We start from the raw sequence: 20,377 nt of genomic DNA, 5'->3' as shown, positions 1-20,377 counted from the left end.
TCCACTCCTTGGCATCCCTCAACTGCCCCTCACTTGGAGGGAAATGTTTGAGACAGGATGAGCACCACAGAAGTGTTTGTATCCAAGGATTTGGACAAGAGATGCTTGAAAGAATTAATTATCAGTGTTCTGCAGGCGCCATTGCATCTGCTTGATTCATGATAGCCCTGAAAATGTGAATGTTTCCAGGATACATGGTCTTTAAGTTATGACTAATTCATGAAAACTTTAAAATGGAATAGTCATGTGGTAGGGTTAGTTTTATGACAATAGTTAAACCACCACTGTGGTTGTTAAGCAAGCCAGTGGTTTGCTATGGGCATGGTTTTGTAAAAAAAAACCAGAAATGTATATAAAATCATGCATGGGATAGAAAAGGTGGATAGAGAAAAATTCTTTTCTCTTATCACATACAATACCAGGATGAGGGGGCACTCCCTAAAGCTCCTAGGTAAGAAAGTGAGGACAAATAAAGGGAAATATTTCTTCACTGAGAGGGTCCTTGGTTTATGGAATTCACTTCCAGAAAAAGTCATGACAGCTGTCAGCCTGGATAGCTTCAAGGCAGGATTGAATAGATTCATGGATGCCAAGTGTATCAGGTGGTTATTGAAGCGGATGTCCAAGTGAGGCAGGCAGGCTTGCCTTGGATACCATTTGTTGGGGGTCCAGGGAAAGGGAGGGTCCTGCCTTCTCTTTCTGCTCAAGATCCCCATGGACAATTGGGGGGTCACTGTGTGACAGAGAATGGGCTGGACTCGATGGGCTTTGGCCTGATTCAGCAGGGCTTTTCTTACGTTCTTACATTCTAGAAGTAAAATTTTGATAAAAGCAGCTTAAAATGTGATTACATGACTGCTGCAAATAGACAGTGCAATCTAGCTGCCAAGTGTGATCATATGACACAGGTGTTGATAGACCATCGAAACGAAGTCTGAGTCACAAGTGCCTCAGGTAAGTCCATCAGAATTTTTAATGTTCGCTATGCAACCAGTGTATGTCAAGGACTACTTATATAGCTTTTCAAAGCTTCTCCCACCATCTTCCCTTCCCTCTTGTTTCCCTCAGTCTTTCTGAACATAATATCAAGTGCCATGCAGGTATTTGTCTTAATCTGAATAAGTTATGATCTTAGAGGAATCACATCTAAAATTCTTTTGACCAAACTCATCCTGATTTATTCGCCTTCCAAATATTGGAAATCAGGTCTGCCTTTTATCGAAAGATCCATAGAAGAATGAAATAATTTTTATTCTGAAACATCTTGTCAGCAGGTGGCCAAAGTGCCACTCTAACAAAAGAAAAATGTCCCAAGTTCTGGGGAACAAAACAACTTGGGAGTGACTGGAACTGAGCATGTACAGCAGTGGTTCTCAACCTGTGTGTCGGGACCCCTTTGGGGGTTGAATGACCGTTTCACACAGGCCACCTAAGACTATGGGAAAAGACAAACTTCCCCTGGTGTTAGGAACTAAAGTTTCTATTCTGGCGCCTTGGAACATATTTTTACAATCCGACCAATCAGGCGTTTACAGTGGGGGTGTCCCTTTGACCTTCCTGCCAATCAGCTTAAAGCTCCATTGGGAAAATTGGCAGTAGGCTTATGGTTAGGGATCACCACAACATGAGGAACTGTATTAAGGGGTTGCAGAATTAGAAAGGTTGAGAACCACTGAAGCCTGGAGGACAAAAAAGAAAGGGGATACAAGATTGAAACCTTTAAATATAAAACCTTTAAAGGCTGTGAATAAGGTTCTATGAGACAGAATTTACAATATGAAATAAAAATCAAGAACAGGGGCAGGAGGGAAGTTAACGGAAAGCCGTTAAGACCTGGCTTTTCCAGCAGGCCTGGAATTAGGCTGATTGCAAGTATTTATGTTTGTTATGTTATTACTGATTTTTATTATTAGATTATAATTGTTTTTATTGTTGTTGTATTTATTCCTAACAGGGATAATATGTCCATCACCCAATAGAATATTTTTTTAAAAAAATACATTGAAACAAAAACAATAACAAAAATCTCAAAAGGGACTACTCAGTCTTTTTCTACAGTTTCTATGTTTTTATCTGCCAGCAAGAGTAGTTGATAATACTATCAACTATTGGCAGAACTCTTAACAGAATTTGAAGGCAGTAAGTTTAGCACCTTTAACAGGCCATTGGACTAAAATAAAATAAAGTTCTAAATTAGGAAGATATGTAAAAATACCAGAAAATCCAAATCCGATATCTTGGAGGGAAATAACCATTTAATGATGAAGCAAATATTAAAAACACTCACAAAAGCGATGAAGTATTGACGGAGGCAAGTTTACTGATTTCCTCCTTACTATAAAGCAGTCTCTTCAGTCGAATTAATAAATCTGGTAAAAGTATGGTTTGGTATATTTCTCAAAGGAGGAACAGCCTTTAGGAAAATTAATGGATTAAAAGCAAAGGAAATCAAAGGGAAATCATGAGCACACGGGATAATCTTTTAGTATACAATGCACTGAAACCTCTTAGTCACTGCTTCAGGAAAAAATATATATATAGCAACTCCAGAAGTGAAAACATTATTCTTCCTGATGTGAAGTAAAAAAATAAAGCCACCTTCTGCAACCTGAAATCTTCAGGATATGTTGGATTACATCACATACATCCAGCCCACTTTGCTGTTGTCTAACACATGGAAAAGCTCAGACCAAGGAAAGCTGAAACATAGCATAGGAAGAATACTGAGTATAAATGTGCAATAGCAAAATCAGAAAATATTTCAGAGATTATATATCCAAATTTAGCTTGGAGCTTGTTTGTCAAGCATTTACTGTTTGACCATTGTGAAACTTTTCAGAATATTCTTTCTACATTGATTACGGTTATCATGAGAAAGTCCAGACAAATGATAAGAATTCTTTACAGAGAGGGACTTGAGTGGGGGGAAAAAGGTGATTTGGATAAGTGGATGGCAAACACAGCAGTCCAATTGCCACAAACTCTTCTCCTATGCATGCCTAAGAAGCAAACTATTTTACAGATAGCAAAGCAGCCCTCATACAATGCAAGAGGTTGCAATTTCCAACACTTATTCAATGATCAAAAGAAGAAAACTGTCCACCTGATCACAAGAAAAATCAAATTTGGATGTACTGAGGGAAGAGAAATTAGGAGACCGCAGGTAAGAAGTTAAAGAAGCATCCTCTACATTCCACTGCTAATAGGAGCAGGAGATCTTCTTATTCCACAGCAATAACATCCTTTCTGGACCAATCACCATCTATCCAAGTGCATTCCTTCATTTCTATTAACTGCCTTAAAGAAGAGGAATCCACAAAAATAACTTTTGCATCTGACTCAGGACACAGCCTAATGAGGGCTAAGAACTACCTTTGCCTGGCTTCTTTGCATTTTTAACGCTCATAGTCACTGAATCAGACCCCTGAACCTGGCAAGAAGTATTACATTTCTTGCAGTGATACAACTGGGCCCCAGTATGCTTCAGCAATCCCTTATAAGACAGCCATGAGCCACAGATGTGGCAGCGGCGACTCCTTGTCCGGCTATGATTCTGAAGGTGTTCCAACAATAAGCCCTCATGGACAAAAGTTCGGTCACACTGCGCACACCGGAAAGGCCAGTCTTCTGAGTGCATTCGCTTGTGTTCTGCCAAAGCTGCTGGATCGGTAAAGTAAACGCTACACTCTACACACCGGCAAACCTGGCCTGGTGCATGAGATAGCTGGTGCTGGTCAAATGCTGCTGTGTCCAAAAATGTTCTGTTGCATGCAGAACAGTGCAGTGGCCAGTCCACTGCATGAACACGCTCATGCACAGTAAGTGCCTTTTGGCTTGAAAAACACAAATTACATTCAGTACAATGGAACTGTGTCCCAGGTACGTGTATTAGCAAGTGTTGGGACAGCTGTCCCTCAAAAGCAAAACTCCTGTTGCATTCTGTGCACTGGAATTTTCGTTTGCGACTATACTGGTGATCAGTCAAAGTCTCCTGGTGTGCAGAGTTCTTAGTGCATCTGCCACACTGAACAAGGCATCCTTTTGCATATGCTTCTTTCTGCTCGGGGTCATCTGTGGCATCATGCAGAAGAGCATTCCTGCAGGCCATCAAGGAAGTTGGCGTCTTCTGTCCTTCTTCTTCACCTGATTGTAGTAGCATGGGGTGCCCAGCTAAAGCAAAAAGGAACCACTCTTTAAGGGGGGAGAAATCTCTATCCACAGTTCAAAAGTTTGCACTTTAGAATCCAAAGTCTGAAAAGGAGATGTTCTACAATTCATTCTCATCTGAAGGACAAATAACAAGCTGAAATCAGTTGTAAGGGGAACATCTATGAATACATTATAGGTACTCCTTGGGTTATGACAATAATTGAGTGGTAATTCTCATCATTGATAAATTGTGACATCACTGGACCAAATCACTTAATAGCAGCAGTCCCAACTGTCATTGTTATTCCAGGACTGCACCGTTAAGTGGGAAAAGGTGAGAGTCACAGGTGGGGACGGCATGGGTGCCACAGATTGGGAGATAAGTTGGTGGGGAGGTGCTTTAGATTGGGACATGCTTGGAATGCTATGGAGTACAAGTTCCATGGGATCTCCGTAATGGGGCCTCTCAGGAGAAATGTGGCAGGAGTGACTTCAAATCCAAATTGTGACCTTCCCTGCAGGCTTCCCCATCACTTTTGCTTGTATGAAGCCAGCAAAGAAACTTCCAAATGGAGATTGTGTCACCACAGGGTACTGCAACCGCTAGACTTTAAAAGCTCCAGTACGTACTACTTGTTCAGTGTCTTTAAACTTCAAATAGCTGCCCAACAAGAGCTCATAATCCAAGAATTACCAGTATTTCCCCGAAAATAAGAACAGGTCTTATATTAAATTTTCCTGCAAAACACATTAGGACTTATTTTCAGATGATGTCTTTTTTTTTTCATTTACATCAGCCATGTCCAAAACAAGGCCTGAGGGCCCAAAGGATTGTCCTAGAGATGGCAAGGGACTGGCCCCCATGACACCCCGGCCAGCTCAGCAGGGCACAAACAGGAGACAGCAAGCACGTGGCAGCCAGCGGTGCCCAGCAGCAGCCATAGTCCCCTTGGCCGGCACACTGGAGCTGTGCAACCCGTGCAGCGCTGCAACCGCTGGCCTGGGCCTCCAAACAGCAGACGCCCATCTACTCTATCCCACTGTCGTCTTTGCTTGTGAGCTGGCCGTGCCCCACCACACCCCGTAAGGGCAACTACAATACTGATGTAACCCTCAATTAAATCAAGTTTGACTTACAACAATCTACATTTATTCCAGTACAGTCATGTCATCTTCTGGAACATCGTCATAACTCTCCATACCTCGAATTCCAGCCTGAATTTCTTGTGACCATTTCTCCATTTTCTATAGAACTACTGGCCCCAATCTGTCATGTCTAGCAATAGAGCTCCTTAAATGAACACTTCTTGACCATGTAGCCTACTTGTAGTGCATTGGCAACACAGCCGTCAGTGATTTTATCCCAGGAATTCTTCACCCAAGTCACAACCTCTAGCCAGCTAGGCTTCACAAAGTTTCTATTCTCCATTTCTCTCCATTCTATTTTCAATGTAGTCATTGATTTCCATCTGCAAATGGTCCTTGAATGGCTTGTTCATTGCAATATCAAGAGTTTGGAGTTAGGCAGTCATTCCTGCGGGTATTATTATTTGAGCAATTCTTCTCTCTGCAAGGAAGTTCTTCACAGTGAGTGCTGGCTGAATCCCAGACTAGCAGACCTCTTTGGCTATCTCACAAAACAAGTGGCAACATTAAATCGACCCACTTCCTTATAACTGCTTGTGTGTACCAGGCCTTTTCAGTTTCAGGAACGTAAATGACTAAAACAAGTTCAATAATTTTTTTTTGCCCTTAGTGCTGATTAGAGGTGGGACTTTCTTTCCATTCAGACGAATTGCCAAAATACAGGTAACCTGTGCACCTTTGTAACCAGTCGGAGAGAATGTAGATTGAGGCACCCTTCTGATCCATTACATTTTTAATTCCTTGGCCTGTAATCACTAATTTACCGGTGGATAAAATGAGGACCCGGAATGTGGGGGCAATATGCTCCCTCTGTTAAAAAGTGCTATTACTAACATGCCAGCCACCCTGAGTCTAAGTAGAACGGCGGCATTAAAAAATTGAATAAATAAATAAAATAAATAAATAAATTTCATCCATGGTAATTATGTTGGAGAGTTGATATTTAGAAAGTTGATGCCATTATTAAAGGACTTGAATGGAAGTGCACATTTAATAGGTTCAGTATATTCCAGCTTGAACAGTGTTGTCAATCTTCTTAGAGACAGTTCATATCGCTGAAAAAGTCATCCAGCTAGCTTTGTGATGCTTTAAATGCTTCTGGAGATATTTCTAACCGTGATGCCATTCTAAGGGCAAATGCTTGAATATCGGCCCTATGCACAACCACAGCCTTTGCTCTCGTCAGCATCTCATTCACCAATGATGCCTTCTAGTTCAGGAAATAATGACTGCCAACCTGATCCACACTTGCACTTCTCAGTATTTCCTTTGTCCAACTGTTGACTGAGGTCATTATTCTGCTCACCATTTTCAGACCATCGGAGATCCAACTTCTCATTGCAGAAGGCTGTAAGATTCTTGCCCCAAGAGTCCTCCACAATTCATTTCGTGAACTCGACAGAATAGCTCTTTCTTTTTGCACTCATCTCGTCTGGGTGTTCAAATATTATTCCCTTTAAATCAATCATTAAATCAAGGGGGGGGGGTCAAACTTGATTTCATTGAGGGCCGTATCAGCATTGTGGTTTCCCTTTGGGGAGGGGGGGAGTGCAACCGCCTGCCCCATCAGAGCCATGGGCAAGCCAAGCCAAGCAGTGGGATAGAGAAGGCAAGCGGCCATGTGCTACTTAGAGGGCCGGCCCAGCAGTCACAGCAATCAGACTCATTTGCACTGTGCCAGCTGTGCAGCCCAAGTGCTGCAGCCAAGGGGCTGGTGGGCTGCAGCTACTCTTAGTCCCAGTGTGCTCACTGCCTGGGCATGTGGCAGGCCAGCCGGCCAAGCTGGACTGGGGCTGCAGGGACCAGCCCTCATTATCTCAGGAGCAGCCCATCTGGACTGAAAGACTTGTGTTTGATATGTCTGCATTAAATCAATTTTTAATTGAGGACTTACGAGACAGAAATGGCAACAAAAAGTTAAGAATAGTGACAGTTAAGATTGAAACAAAAAAGGGATGAAAAATAGCAGGCATGAAAATTCAGAAAATGTTTATTTCACGAGTGCATTAATTATGTCCATTACAACACATGTGCGTTGTGTCTGTACTCCGATTGGTCGTTTGGTGACCATTTACCACCATGAGAGGTAAATGCCTATGTAAACAGATGAACTCGAGACTTACTGTCTCGAGTTCATCTGTTTACATAGGCAGTTACCTCTCATCCAAAGGCGACTGCTTGGTTATTTACAAATACTTAATTATAATTTATATTATCATTTAAGTATTCAATGTCAATATTATTTTATATTTAATTATAATTATTTTACAATTTGTCTGTCGTGTGTTGCAACAGACGTCCTAAATGTGTCCATCTGTCTGACAATCCCAACTGGGGCTTATTTTTGGATAGGGCTTATACTATGAGCATCCGGAAAAATCATGCTAGGGCTTATTTTTTGGTTGGTCTTGTTTTGGGGAAAACACAGTACAGTGGTACCTCTACCTAACAACACCTCTACTTAAGAACTTTTCTAGATAAGAACCGGGTGTTCAAGATTTTTTTGTCTTTTCTCAAGAAACATTTTCTTTCTTTTTTTTTTTTTAATATTTTATTTATTGATTTTTAACAATTTAAAATCACACAACATAAAACAGTGCATAGTGAAATGTGAATTGTGCCCATCACCCCGACATACACACATTCCCCACCACCAAATTGGGGGTATTTCTTTTTTAATCCACTTAACCCAAGAGCAATATATCTGTCTACATATTATAGAGTGATTCTAGTTTATTTCTTGTAGCTTGGTCTCGGATTCTGCTCGTCATATATCGTCTTGCCTTGTCCCACCGTCCAATCAGCTGTCCCAAATCAGTTTCATTATCCAAATTTATCCTTTTTTCCATAATTTCAAATTGAATATGATCCACCATGTACCTATACCAATTTTGCATTGTCCATTTTGTCGCATCCTTCCAACCCAAAACTATTACTGCCTGAGCACTTTCTATTGCTGCTTTTTTTATTTCTCTAAATTCTCCCATCGCATTGCTTTTTACTAATACTGCCATTTCCTTAGTGATTGTCCATTGTATATTTAACATTCCATTGATATCCTCTTTCACTTTTTGCCAAAATTCCTGCACTATCGGGCATTCCCAAAACATATGCATAAACACTCCTTTATCTTGACAACCATGCCAACAATTCCCCCTAACATTCTGCTGAAAATGTGCAAATTGAACGGGAGTAAAATACCACTTATGTAATATTTTCCTTCTCATTTCCCTAATTCTTGTATTTTTAATTTTCCTTATATCTTCTACTATATTTTCCATTTCTTGTACCTCTACTAATATCTCATTTTGCCACCATTTAGTCAATCCATCAATCGTGTCCCCATCTGACTGTACTAGCAGTTTGTATATATTAGTTGCTTGCGCCTTTATCCCCTCACTTTTTTCTCTTATTATTTTCTCTAACCCTGTCTCCTCCCGCCATAATACTTCTTTATTCTCCCTTTCATTTAGATATTTACATATTGCATTTATTTGTAGCCACCTTCCCTTACCTAACCACCATTCTATGCGATTTCTACTTGGCCTGCCATCCTTCTCGTATAACTGTTCTATCTTAGTTATCCCTCTTCCCTTCAACTCTCCTATAACCCTGTTTAAGTTAATTTCGTTTTCTCTATTTATTACATAAAGCGATGATTGCGCATGTGCCGAATTGCTTTCTAGGCATTTCACCTCTGGCTCCGAACAAAGATAAAATGTAAAGAGTTTTCTCCCTCTTAAAAAGACTATAAATCTTCCTTAGAAAAATATAGGAAGAAACAAGAATCTGTCGGCATCAAAGTGAGTTTGAAGATTTATGATTTCAAGCAAAGACGGAGGCGCTTTCGCTGTAACAAGGAAGTGATAAGTGAGTACAATAAATCTTAAAATGGCGGAGGGAGGGAAAGACCCCTCTAGTCTGGCTAACATTGAGCAGAAGTTAGATAAACTTCTGGAGATTTGTAGCGGGTTTGAAGAGAGATTCAACAAAGTTGAGAATAAAATGGAACAGATGGATTTAGAAGTTAAACAAATTAAAAAGGAAGGGGATTCTTCTGCTGGAAAGATACTGAAAGTTGAGAAACAAGTGATGGATTACGATGGAAAAATAAGACAAATAAATGACAGAATCGCAAATTTGGAGGACAGACAGAGAAGGAGGAATTTGCGTTTACGAGGGTTCAGAATGGATTTGCCCTCTGAATTTAAGTTAACAGAAGCTGTCTGTGCTTGGTTAAATAAACAGATAGGCGTGGAGGTCAGCGTGGAGGAGCTGTTACGGGTTCATTGGGCAGCCCCCAGGAGAGACGGCAGACAGAGAGATGTGATCATCGCTTTCCTTAGTGAAAAAAAAGCAGAGATGATTTATAAAACTTTGAAGACTTCTACGAGCCTTAAACAAGACGGAAATGAGATAAGGGTTCTGAGGGATCTTTCCTGGGAAACCCTGAGAGCGAGAGCTGTGTTGAAACCAATTGCAAGCCGGCTATATCAAAGTGGAACCAGATTTAGCTGGGGCTATCCAGTGGCCATCTTGGTGTTCCAGGACAATAAAATGTACAGAGCACGCTCATTGGAGGAGGGAAAGGCTTTGCTGGATCAACTGGGGATTAAGTTTGATGAAACTGGAGCACTAGCATATGAAGAAGAAGAGGCTTTTGACGGTCGGAGTACCCCTGATGAGGAGGAAAGACGAAGGGAAGAGCAGCTGAAGGAGTTAAGCGGGCAGGTGGAGGCCATCAGAAAGGAGCAGAGAAGAACACGGGCTCAGCGTGAGAAGAGAGCCAGAAAGTGATGGTGTTTGGTCCCTTGTCTTGTTGTGGGGGGGGGGGGGAAAGGAAAAGGAAAAGAATTATTACTATTACTATTACTATTATTGTTGTTATTATTATTATTATTTTTCTTGGAGATGCCTTGGGATTCCTGTATATCTGTCATTCAGTGGGGGAAGTCTAAGGGGAAGAAAAAGGGGGTTTAAGAATTTAAAATTAAAGAAGAAATTAAAGAAGGAATTATTTAAAGGAGAAAGGAGGGGGGGAGAAATCTTCTCTTTTATAAAATTAAAAAGGGTTGAAAGAGGAGCTAGTTTGAGTGGGAACGCAATCCAGAAAATGTGCCTCAGGTATGGGCAAGGTTTTTTCTTGTCTTCTCCCCTCTCAGTGGGGGGAGCACAGGGGGAGGCACGTTGGGGGGGGGTAATAGGGGTAAAGAAAAGGGAAAAATATAAACCAAGGGCAAAACAAGAGGGGAAAAGGGTGTTTTTGGTATATTATGACGGAGTGTAAGATAATGGTTTTAAATGTGAATGGTTTGGGATCGGATTTGAAACGTTTTAGGATATTAAGGATGGCTAAGCAATATAAGGTGGATATTATGATTTTGACAGAAACACATAAAAGAAGGGGAGGAAGGGATAACTTGATTAATGATAGAAATTGGAAATGGGTGTTTGAGTCAAGAGGAACGCAAAATAGTCGAGGCACAGCGATTCTGATTCATCAGAGGGTTAATTTTGAAGAGGTGGGAATTCAGAAAGACAGAGAAGGAAGGTGGATATTTGTTAAAGGGAAAATAAATCAAAAGAAGTTGACATTAGCAGCAATTTATGCCCCAAATGGGAAAACAAAACAATTTATAATAAATACTAAGAAGAAGTTAGACAATTTTAAGGAGGGCTCAACTTTTTTGGCAGGAGATTTTAATATGCAATTAACAAATGGGAATGCAAATAGCAGGATGTTACATTTAAATAGACTTAATATGGTGGATCTACATGCAGATATTTTAAACAGAGCTACATATTATTCAGCAAGATATCACACATTTAGCTGCATAGACTACATATTAATGAACAGGGGAGGTAATATACAAGTTAAAAAAGTGGACATTAAAAGTATATGGATATCAGATCATGCCCCACTATTGGCAGAATTGGAAATAGGTCAGGAACGAAATCAAAAAATTTGGAGATATAATGCAGTTGTAACTGCTAGGGAACAAGATAAAGAGAAATTGCAAACAGAGTTATCAGAATATTTTAGAATTAATGATGTGGGTGGTATTAAACAATCAATTGTATGGGATGCATGTAAGGCCTTCATGAGGGGACAATGCATATGTATGGAAGCAGATATTAGGAAGAGGTGGGGTAGAGAGAGGGAAAGGAAGATAAGGGAAATAGATTTGATACAAGAGCAGTTAAGAATGACGAAAAGTAGAGATTGGAATAGTTTACTGAAATTGAAAAAGAAACAGTTGATGGTGTATGATGAGATTAAATGGAATAAGATGAGAATGGCGATGCGACAAAAAATACAGAGTTGGGGGACAAGATCAATGCAGCAAATGGCGAGATATCTGAAGAAGAGGAAAGAAAAATCATGTATTTTAGCATTGAGGGACACCAGTGGAGTGGTTAGATATGGTAATGACCAGTTAGAGGAGATAATGAGGAAATATTATGAAGATTTGTATAAAGAGGAGCAAGTGAAGATAGAAGTCCTCAAGGTTGGGAAAATAGTAAGTGAAGAAGACAAACAAATTTTGAATGCAGAAATTACACAAGATGAAATTGCTAGAGTAATTAAAGGGTTAAAACAAGCCAAAGCACCGGGCCCAGATGGGTTTACAGGGGAATTTTATAAAACTTATGTGAATGTTTTGCTGCCGCATTTGGGGAAATTGTTTAATAATATATTGTCAAATCGTGATATCCCGCAGACATGGAAGCTTTCAGAAATTGTTACCATTCCGAAGATGGGTCGAGATTTAAGAGAGCCTGGGTCTTACCGTCCGATCAGTTTGGCAAATCAGGATTATAAAATATTTATGAAAATACTGGCAAATAGATTAGAAAATATTTTACCAAAAATAATTGAAGAGGATCAATATGGATTCGTGAAGGGAAGGAAAATAAGTGAACCAATTAGAAATGTAATGAATGTGATGCACCATGCTACCGCTACTAAAAGGAAATTGGGAATTTTGAAATTAGATGTTTATAAAGCGTTCGATAAAGTTAACCATAGTTATTTATATAAATTATGTAACAAATTAAATATGGGGGAAAAATTTTGTGAAACTATAAAAGAGATTTATAAAGGAAATGAAGCATATATAAGAGTGAATGGACAAAGAACGCAGAGTATTAAAATATTAAACGGCACCAAGCAGGGATGCCCTCTGTCTCCAAAATTATTCGTAATAGCAATAGAGATCTTAGCTAATAAGATAAGACAAGATAACACTTGGGCAGGATATAGAATAGGGAAATTAGAAATGAAAATAAATTTATTTGCAGATGATGCAATTATATTGACCCAGACCCCGATGGAGATGATTAAAGGTATAATAAATATTTTACAAGAGTTTAAGCAGGAATCGGGACTGTCGGTTAATATGGAAAAATCAGAGATTATGTGTTTAAATACAGATCCGAGAGAACAGATAGAAATTAGGAAAGAATCAGGGTTGAAATTAGGACTTAAAAAAATAAAATATTTGGGAATTTGGTTATTAAAAAACCCAGTGAAAATGGAAGAGATTAATTATAGAATAACATGGAGGAAAATGTTGAAACAGATGAGGAGCTGGAAAGATAAAAAGCTAAGGAGACTCTCTAAAATAAGAGCTTTAAAAATGATGATAGCTCCCAAGATGATGTACCTATTTCAGGTGCTGTCGGGGGGGTTATCGGTATGTAAGGTTAAAGAGTGGGACAAAAAATTAAATTATTGGATTGAAGAAGATAAGAGACCAAGAATAAGAAAAAAGTGGTTAATTGCGAATGAAAAAGAGGGGGGATGGGGTGTTCCATGTTTGGAGCTGTATAGGGAAGCTTTTCAAATGGAAAGGTTAATGGAGTTGCAATTAAGTGAAAATAAATGGGCGAAATTGGAAAAACAGATAAACGGGATGAATAATAGAGAATTAATTTTTAGGAAGTGGAATAGGAGAGATATAGGAAAATTAATAGGCCCAATGAAAGGGACTATGGAAATTTGGAAAAAATGGCAAGGGAAAATAGGATTATATAAATCTAAACTCTCAAGAAACATTTTCTAGTTAAGAACCTGAGCCCGGAAAAATTTCCCAGGAAATCTGAGAGCGTCATGAAGGCCCGGCCAATTTCCTGCCATTCCCCCTTTAATCCCAGCCATCGCAGGCTTTTCTAGGCTGCCAGAGGAGCCTTTCGGTGGTGCTTAAGGAGGCTTTGGCAGTCCAGAGCGAATGAAGCATTTTTCTTTCTCTGGGCGCTTGGAGAGGGAATAAACCTCTGCCAGCTCTCAGAGAAAAGAAACGCTGCCTTCACTCTGGGCAGCCCAGAGCGAACTGAGCTCTCTGGATGCTTGAAGAGGAAATAAACCACTTCGCTCTGGTGACTCTGTTGCGCTGCCTCTCATACACCCGGCACAAGGTTGCACCCCGGAGCGTCAGGGCATGGAAAGGCAAAAGGGGACGCTTCACCCCAGCCGGATCAACTCGGCTTCAGCCAAACCAAGGAGTCACCACAACGAAGGAAAGGCGCCAGCTACAAAGCAAGCGAGGGGAAAGGGGAGCCCTTCAGCATGGGAAGGAAGAGGAAGCAGGTAGCAGCAGTAGTTGCCTTTCGGTCAAAGCAGGAGGTTCCCCCCTCTCACCCGTCTGGGTTTCTCTCTCTGGCGCAATGTAAGGGAGGCAGCCTCGTGCCGCATGTATGGGAGGTGCGTGCTCCTCGCCGTCTCAGAGTTCTTCTTTTTTTTAAAAAAAAAAAGCCTTAAAAGTTTTGGATTTTTTCAATTCCCCTCACCTCACCTTCTTCCTTCGGCAGCAACTGTCCTTCTTCCTCCTCCTCCTCCCACCCAAATTCTGAGATTTTATTTCTTTCCTAATGGATTTGCACGCATTATTTGCTTTTACATTGATTCCTATGAGAAAAATTGCTTCTACTTACAAACCTTTCTATTTAAGAACCTGATGGTGGAACTAATTAAGTTCGTAAGTAGAGGTACCACTGTATCTGTATTTGTGGACAATAATAGTTTCAAGGTATGTAACCAAAAATGTTATACTTACCATGTGGAATTCATTCTCTACATCGTTAAGGACAACATACTCCTTCAACTTTAGGAAAGCCTGGTTATGCTAAATAATTTTTTTACTTTGTCATTATGACCCAGCACTCACCAAGTGAAGCCAAACCCTCCTGATCCTCGACACACAACTCCTCTTCTTGTTTAATGGTGACTGCCACAGGTGGATCTGTGCATAAGAGACACAAATCAGAAAGTTCAACTGTTTCACCTCCCCAGACCCTAGTGCAGCAGGCAGGTCTTCCATGAACTATTAGTGGAAACCAAAGTAGCTTGAAATGTTTGTAGAATCCATTTTCTTCCCTGTCATAATTCAAATTGTCTGGAGATGTCATTCTTTGTTCTCCCATTTCACATCTTTAAAATAGAACACTATGAAGAAAATGCCAAATCCATTTCAAAGTAATCACATATCAAGCCTTAATGGATAACAATTCGAATTCCTGGAATATTCCACTCGCCCCAATTAATTGTATTCCCAGAAATACAAAATTTCCATTTTATTATTACTCACATTCATCACTGCTGGGGCTTCCAGGAGACCATGGTTCCTCCTTAATATGCAGTTCTTCTTTTTCTTCTTTGATATTATGACGAACAATCTGATATTCTTTGTGGAATAAAGAGAATTAGACCCCAAATGATTTCAACTGGGAATTTAACAACAATATCTTTTTATTTGATAAAACATAGAGTTTACCTAGTACCAATGTGCATAAAATATATTATGATAGTCTGGGATCAAATTAGATTTCCTACCTCAAGTTCCTAAAGGAGCTGCCTCCACTGCAGTTTGGCCTAACTGCTTAAGGAAGAAATAGATCTGTATAAAGTCATTCCTCTAGAAAGATTCTGACCTAAAAGCAGGACTTTGTGGTGGACAAATTGGTAAAGACCAAGTACTTTTAAAGCATGATAAATAATTGATTAAAAAAAATCATGTTTGCCTGTCCAAGAAAGAAAGAAAATGTTACCACATTCTTCCATCGGAGAGGTATAACAACATAATGACACGAAGACTGGATCAGACTAACAACCTTTTTGCAAGACAGCAAATATGGTATCTCTAAGAAGCTTGCAAGCAAGTGGACAGAAGAATGACAACTTTCTTCTATTGTTGCTTGATAGCGGTTACCGAAAATATGGCATCTGCGGGCAGCCATCAATCATCAGAGCCTCCATTCATTTCTCTAATCTTTTAGAAATAACTAAATTAGTTATTGTCATATCTGATAACAAATTTCATAGCTTGATCTTGGCCACCTAGCAGGTCAACACATGAATACAAATTACCAGTTTTGTGGACCGGATCCGGTAAACTACAAGTGGATTTGTTGCATTACACTACAAAAGGATGTGAATCAATGGTTGAGGCTCAGTGGGCAAATATTAAGGAACAAAAACTCACCAAGGCCAGCGCTATCAATGAAGCTCATTTCATAGCAATTCTCTTGATCAACAAACAGATTACTTTCTTCCTCCGCTTCTCCATCTCCAGAGGAAGCATCTGCTACATCAACAAACAGGTTAGTTTCTTCCTCTGGTTCTCCATCTCCAGAAGCATCTGCTACATCAACAAACAGGTTAGCTTCTTCCTCGGCCTCTCCATCTCCAGAAGAGACCTCTGCCACCTCAACCGGGGAAGCTGCACGCAGAGAAGGAAAACAACAACTAAGATTAATAAATAAAAATAATATTTACATCCAATAATTGCTTAGGCCTTGGTTGTTTTCTTGCAGACATTTGACTAGGTAACATCACTGGTATTCGAAAGGTTCACTGTTTACACAAGTAGTCCTTGATTTACAACCATAATTGAGCCTGGGATTATGGTTGTAAATTGCAGTGGTTGTGCAGCAAATCACTATGTGATCCCTCCTGATTCTGCAAACTCTTTGTAGCAACTCTCAAGGAAACACTGTGGTCATATTGCAAATGCTTCAGTCATTAAATGAATACATTTTATTCAATCGTCACTTTTTGTCAGAAACCAGGAGTAAACACTGGAAAGAAGAAAACAACAACAACAAAAAACACCATAAATGTGAGCTGGTTGCCAAGTGCCCAAAATATGATCCTTGTGACCATTGGGAAGCCACAGCCATCAGAACTCCAGAACCAAATTGGAAGTAGCTCTGAAAAGGTTCATTGTAACTTCAATTGCGAAGTGACTGGTTGTTAGGAGAGGACTAGCTGTATAGGATGACCTTCCCTGCCACTGTTGGTGGGGGGTATGCTTTTCTCCTAATTGAGGAAGTACAAAGGGCAAAAACCCTCCCCTTTCCAATATTACAAGGCATGTTACTATATAATCAACAAAGCAAACCCACTTCTTTCTAGCACTGATGATGTACCCTAACTGGGTCATGAAATATCTGCAATAAAACAAGCTCAGAGAGCATCAAACATACCCCAATCCTCCCATACCTTCCTTTCTTCTAGAACTAATGGCGTTGTCTAGTTTGGGCTTGAAACAACAGCAAGAAAGAAGTTTGGACAGCAGCAAGGACATAATAGAGTAAAAAAAATTAATGTATTATAGTGTGGTTCTGCGATTGTTCATTCCATCAGAAGCACAGAATATTCTGAAGAGAGGGCATTTGTTTTTATTATAACTTCTGTCTTTCAACGTATATGTGGCAACATATCTTAGGTCCACAGGAAATTAAATAGTCAATAATGAAGTAAAATACAAGTTCAGGCCCTGATATAAGGGAGATATAAGGAAACTGCAGTCCAGGAAGTGGCTTGGATCGCTCTTTCTCTTCCCACCCACAACAAATCCATCAATAAACTGGAAAGACTATTGACAAAAAAGGAAGCTTCGTCTGTCAAGAGCCATCAACATACTTGTGGGGCTGGGATCTTTAGGCATCTCTGTATTCTCCACGACTTCTGATTCCTCCATGCACACTTCCTCTTCTTGGTCCATCTGGGAGAGGATCTCAGGCTTGGAAATGGCATGATCTACACCATAGGAAAGGAGATAGGTTGTTAGGAAATCAGGCCCTTTGAGCAACGTATACAGAGGATAACTTAGTCAATGTACAGACAAGATCAAAGACCTCACCCAGTGAAACCAGCATGTCGTAGTTGCTCCTCATGACAATTCTATAAAGCTCTCTCTGCCACTCTTCCAGATTCCTCCATTCCTGCTCATTGAAATGGACTGAAGCATCGCTGAAGTTCAAGGGCACCTAGCAAAAGTAAGATAGGGAAAGAAATCACTCTGCATCTTCCATCAAGTCAATCCCACGTCCCTTCTGCATTTTCATACCCAGAACGAAATCCTACACTCTTCTTCTGTTCTAAAAACCTGAAAACCTCTAGCTGGTAAATGTATTTATTGATATATATTTAGAGAATTTGGGTGGCCATCCAATCACCATTACGGACTCTAGGCGGCTTACAAAAAATTAAAATGACCAGCTTTTAAGCAAGTAGTTTGTTCTTTGATGACTACAGTTTACAGCTACAGAATCTGAAAATGCCTAAATTCTAAATAACTCCATCTGTTGTCATTTTTTTCCCCTTCCAGTCAAAAACTGGAGAGTGGATGATCTTCCTGTTTTCAACTAGCTCATCAGCTTTTGTTCAAAATCAGAGCAAACTGATTCCTGCAAAGATACCCTGGCTTCTTATCATAATTTGGGAGAGATAAATCAAAACGCTAACTGAATTCCACAGAATTTCTTTCGCAGGCTGAACTGTAAGGCATAACTAAATTTTATGGACGATGGTTCATCTACAAGTCCAGTCATGCTTTGAAGCCTCCTCCTAAAGCATTTCTGCTGAGTCCTGACTCTTCTCTGGATCAGGCCACTCCAGTGAGACAGAGGTTACCTTAGGGACTTCTCCTTTAAATCCTGGAGGAAATCGCAAGATCCAGAAGTTCTGGTTCTTCAACAGGCTCTCAAGGTTCTCCAACCTCCGTTGCAACAGGCTGTTCTCCTCCAAAATGGTCCCCAACACAGCCAGTTTGCTCTCCAGCTGGCTCCCCATTTCCATCACAGCTTTCTCGCAACCCATCCACTTCTGCTCGGCTGCCACCATTCTCTGCTCCAGATGGAGCAATTGGTCATTGGGGGGATCCATTGCGGCCTCCTTCGTTTCTCCTGCAGACATGGTGGACCCAGCAGATGTTTCCAAATTCCTGACCTTCATTTCCCCATCCCACGCTGGTTTGAAGTCTCTCAAGGCAGGACAACCCTGTGGTTCACTTGCACCCTGCAGCTTGCTTTTTGGGCTAGAGGGAAAGAGGAATTTGCACACAACTCTTCTCCACCAAATTCAAACATGCATCATTTCAAGAATTGCAAAGTTCAACTCGGCTATTTGTCACTTGCTGCTAAGATTTAACAATCTGTATTTTGTTTCAGCAGTCATCCAACCCCAGTTCCTATGTTTCCCAGTTCACAGATCAGAAGTGTCAAACTCACAGCATAATGTTGTTGTCATGTGACATATCGCGACTTTGCTAAACTGGGTATGGGCTTGTCCAGCACGTGACACATCCAGCCCACAGGCCACGAATTTGATACCCCTGGTTTAGATAAAAGTTTCTAGTCCTTATGGCTGAACATTTGGGAAGGCCTCTTACCAGCATGGCCACATAAACCACCCAAATTTCACTCAGAAAATACAGTGTCTAATCATCTGACCCCCACAACCACTGGCGCACTTTCAAAGACTGGGGGACTACAACTCCCATTGGCTATCGTTTACAGAAGTTGAGAATGCTCTGCTTAATTTCCTTGTAGTTAAGTCAAGTGTGATTAGACACATAAGACGTTTGTTAGAACTGCAACTTAAGTGACAGAAAAGGAGATCTGGGTTCAACTTCACTCACTCACCTAGCCTCCATTACTGTTGGGGGGAAAACTGGAATCATGCAGGATATAAACCCCATGAAGGAAGGATACTTACCTGTTTTCCTACCACAGAATAAACTAATCACGGAAAGGATTGCGGAGTCAAAAAGCACAAAGGGCACAGCTGGGTGAGACTTAGACCTTTGAGCTGTTTGTAAATGGAAACAAGAAAAAAGTAGGCAGGCTGGGGGGAAAAATGTATTTTTGCAGGAGAACCCTACATATAACCCTCCTTTACGGATCTATCCTTGCGACTGATGCCTCGCTGAACAACCAACCCTCCTCTTTGCTCAATTTTTTTTAAAAAAAACAACCCAGCCCCCACCATTCCCAGGGCAGCAGATCATTTACATAAGGCTCAGCCTGGAAGAGACTTTGTAGTCCAGTTCCACCCTTGGAAGAAGCGCTAGGACAAAACCCTCCCTCCAAAAATGGGGGAAGGGGGGGAGAGGAGCTCAGGACTCCGGGAAGTGGGAGGGTCTAGATCTGGACGCGAAGGTGAGGATCTGCAAAGCCAGGCGGGGGAAAAAACTCCCAGCCCAAAATGGAGCTTTCCGGGAGAGGCCACGCCGCCAGGCGCCACCGGGCAACTGGTGGATTCCGCGGAAAAGACACTCGGGACCCATCGAGGTCTTCCAGAGGAGCCCCCCTCCCCGAACATTTGAGGGCGGGCGTCTTGCAGGGGAAGCGCCGCCGCCCCAGTGCTAGAGAGGGCCACCCTCGTTACCCAACAGCGAATCCAGAAGACACCCCCGCACGATGCCCGCCGCGAAGGATTCTGGGAAGGCATCCGGAGGGCGCCCGTTTGCCAATGACTTGCCAACTCCCGAACCGTGGATTCCCCCCCCCCCCTCCACTCCCTCGGGACTCGCGACTCCCGGTTCCCCCCCACTCTCCACCCGCGCCCCGTTTTGCGCTACCTGGTCGCACCCGCCCGCCCCTCCCCGCCCGGACGTTCCCACGGGGCCGCCTTTGTCTCGACTGCCGCAACGCCGCGCACTCGGAAGGCTGGCCGCGTCGCGCGCATGCGCCTGGTTCAACCAAAGAGTCGGGGCGACGCGCGGCAAAAGCGTCTTCTTGGGAGCTCAGCCCAGCGCCGCCCTCCTGGTCGGGAGAAAAATCGCTGGGACCTGAAACT

The 20,377-nt window shown here is 41.4% G+C and overlaps 1 protein-coding gene across 3 annotated transcripts; it reads right to left on the bottom strand.

The window, feature by feature from the left end:
- Nucleotides 1–2,237: 2,237 nt before the first annotated feature.
- On the bottom strand, nt 2,238–20,281 carry LOC139154338 (zinc finger protein 777-like). 3 transcript variants are annotated; one of them, XM_070728797.1, is made up of 9 exons: nt 20,160–20,281; nt 19,295–19,387; nt 18,212–18,614; nt 17,439–17,565; nt 17,219–17,335; nt 15,777–16,013; nt 14,883–14,978; nt 14,463–14,537; nt 2,238–4,170 (listed from the first exon to the last, which is right to left on the bottom strand). In XM_070728797.1, the coding sequence occupies exons 3-9, from the start codon at nt 18,530–18,532 to the stop codon at nt 3,362–3,364; spliced, it is 1,782 nt and encodes a 593-aa protein (XP_070584898.1). In that variant the 5' UTR covers nt 18,533–18,614; nt 19,295–19,387; nt 20,160–20,281; the 3' UTR covers nt 2,238–3,361. The 3 variants fall into 3 exon arrangements, with proteins under 3 accessions (XP_070584898.1, XP_070584897.1, XP_070584899.1); XM_070728796.1 differs by lacking the exon at nt 20,160–20,281 and having other exon boundaries at nt 19,295–20,007; XM_070728798.1 differs by lacking the exons at nt 19,295–19,387; nt 20,160–20,281 and adding an exon at nt 19,222–19,247.
- Nucleotides 20,282–20,377: the final 96 nt, after the last annotated feature.

The sequence above is a fragment of the Erythrolamprus reginae genome, chromosome Z, assembly GCF_031021105.1.
Source record: "Erythrolamprus reginae isolate rEryReg1 chromosome Z, rEryReg1.hap1, whole genome shotgun sequence".
Lineage (NCBI taxonomy): Eukaryota > Metazoa > Chordata > Lepidosauria > Squamata > Dipsadidae > Erythrolamprus > Erythrolamprus reginae.
This window is presented reverse-complemented; position numbering and strand designations above follow the sequence as displayed.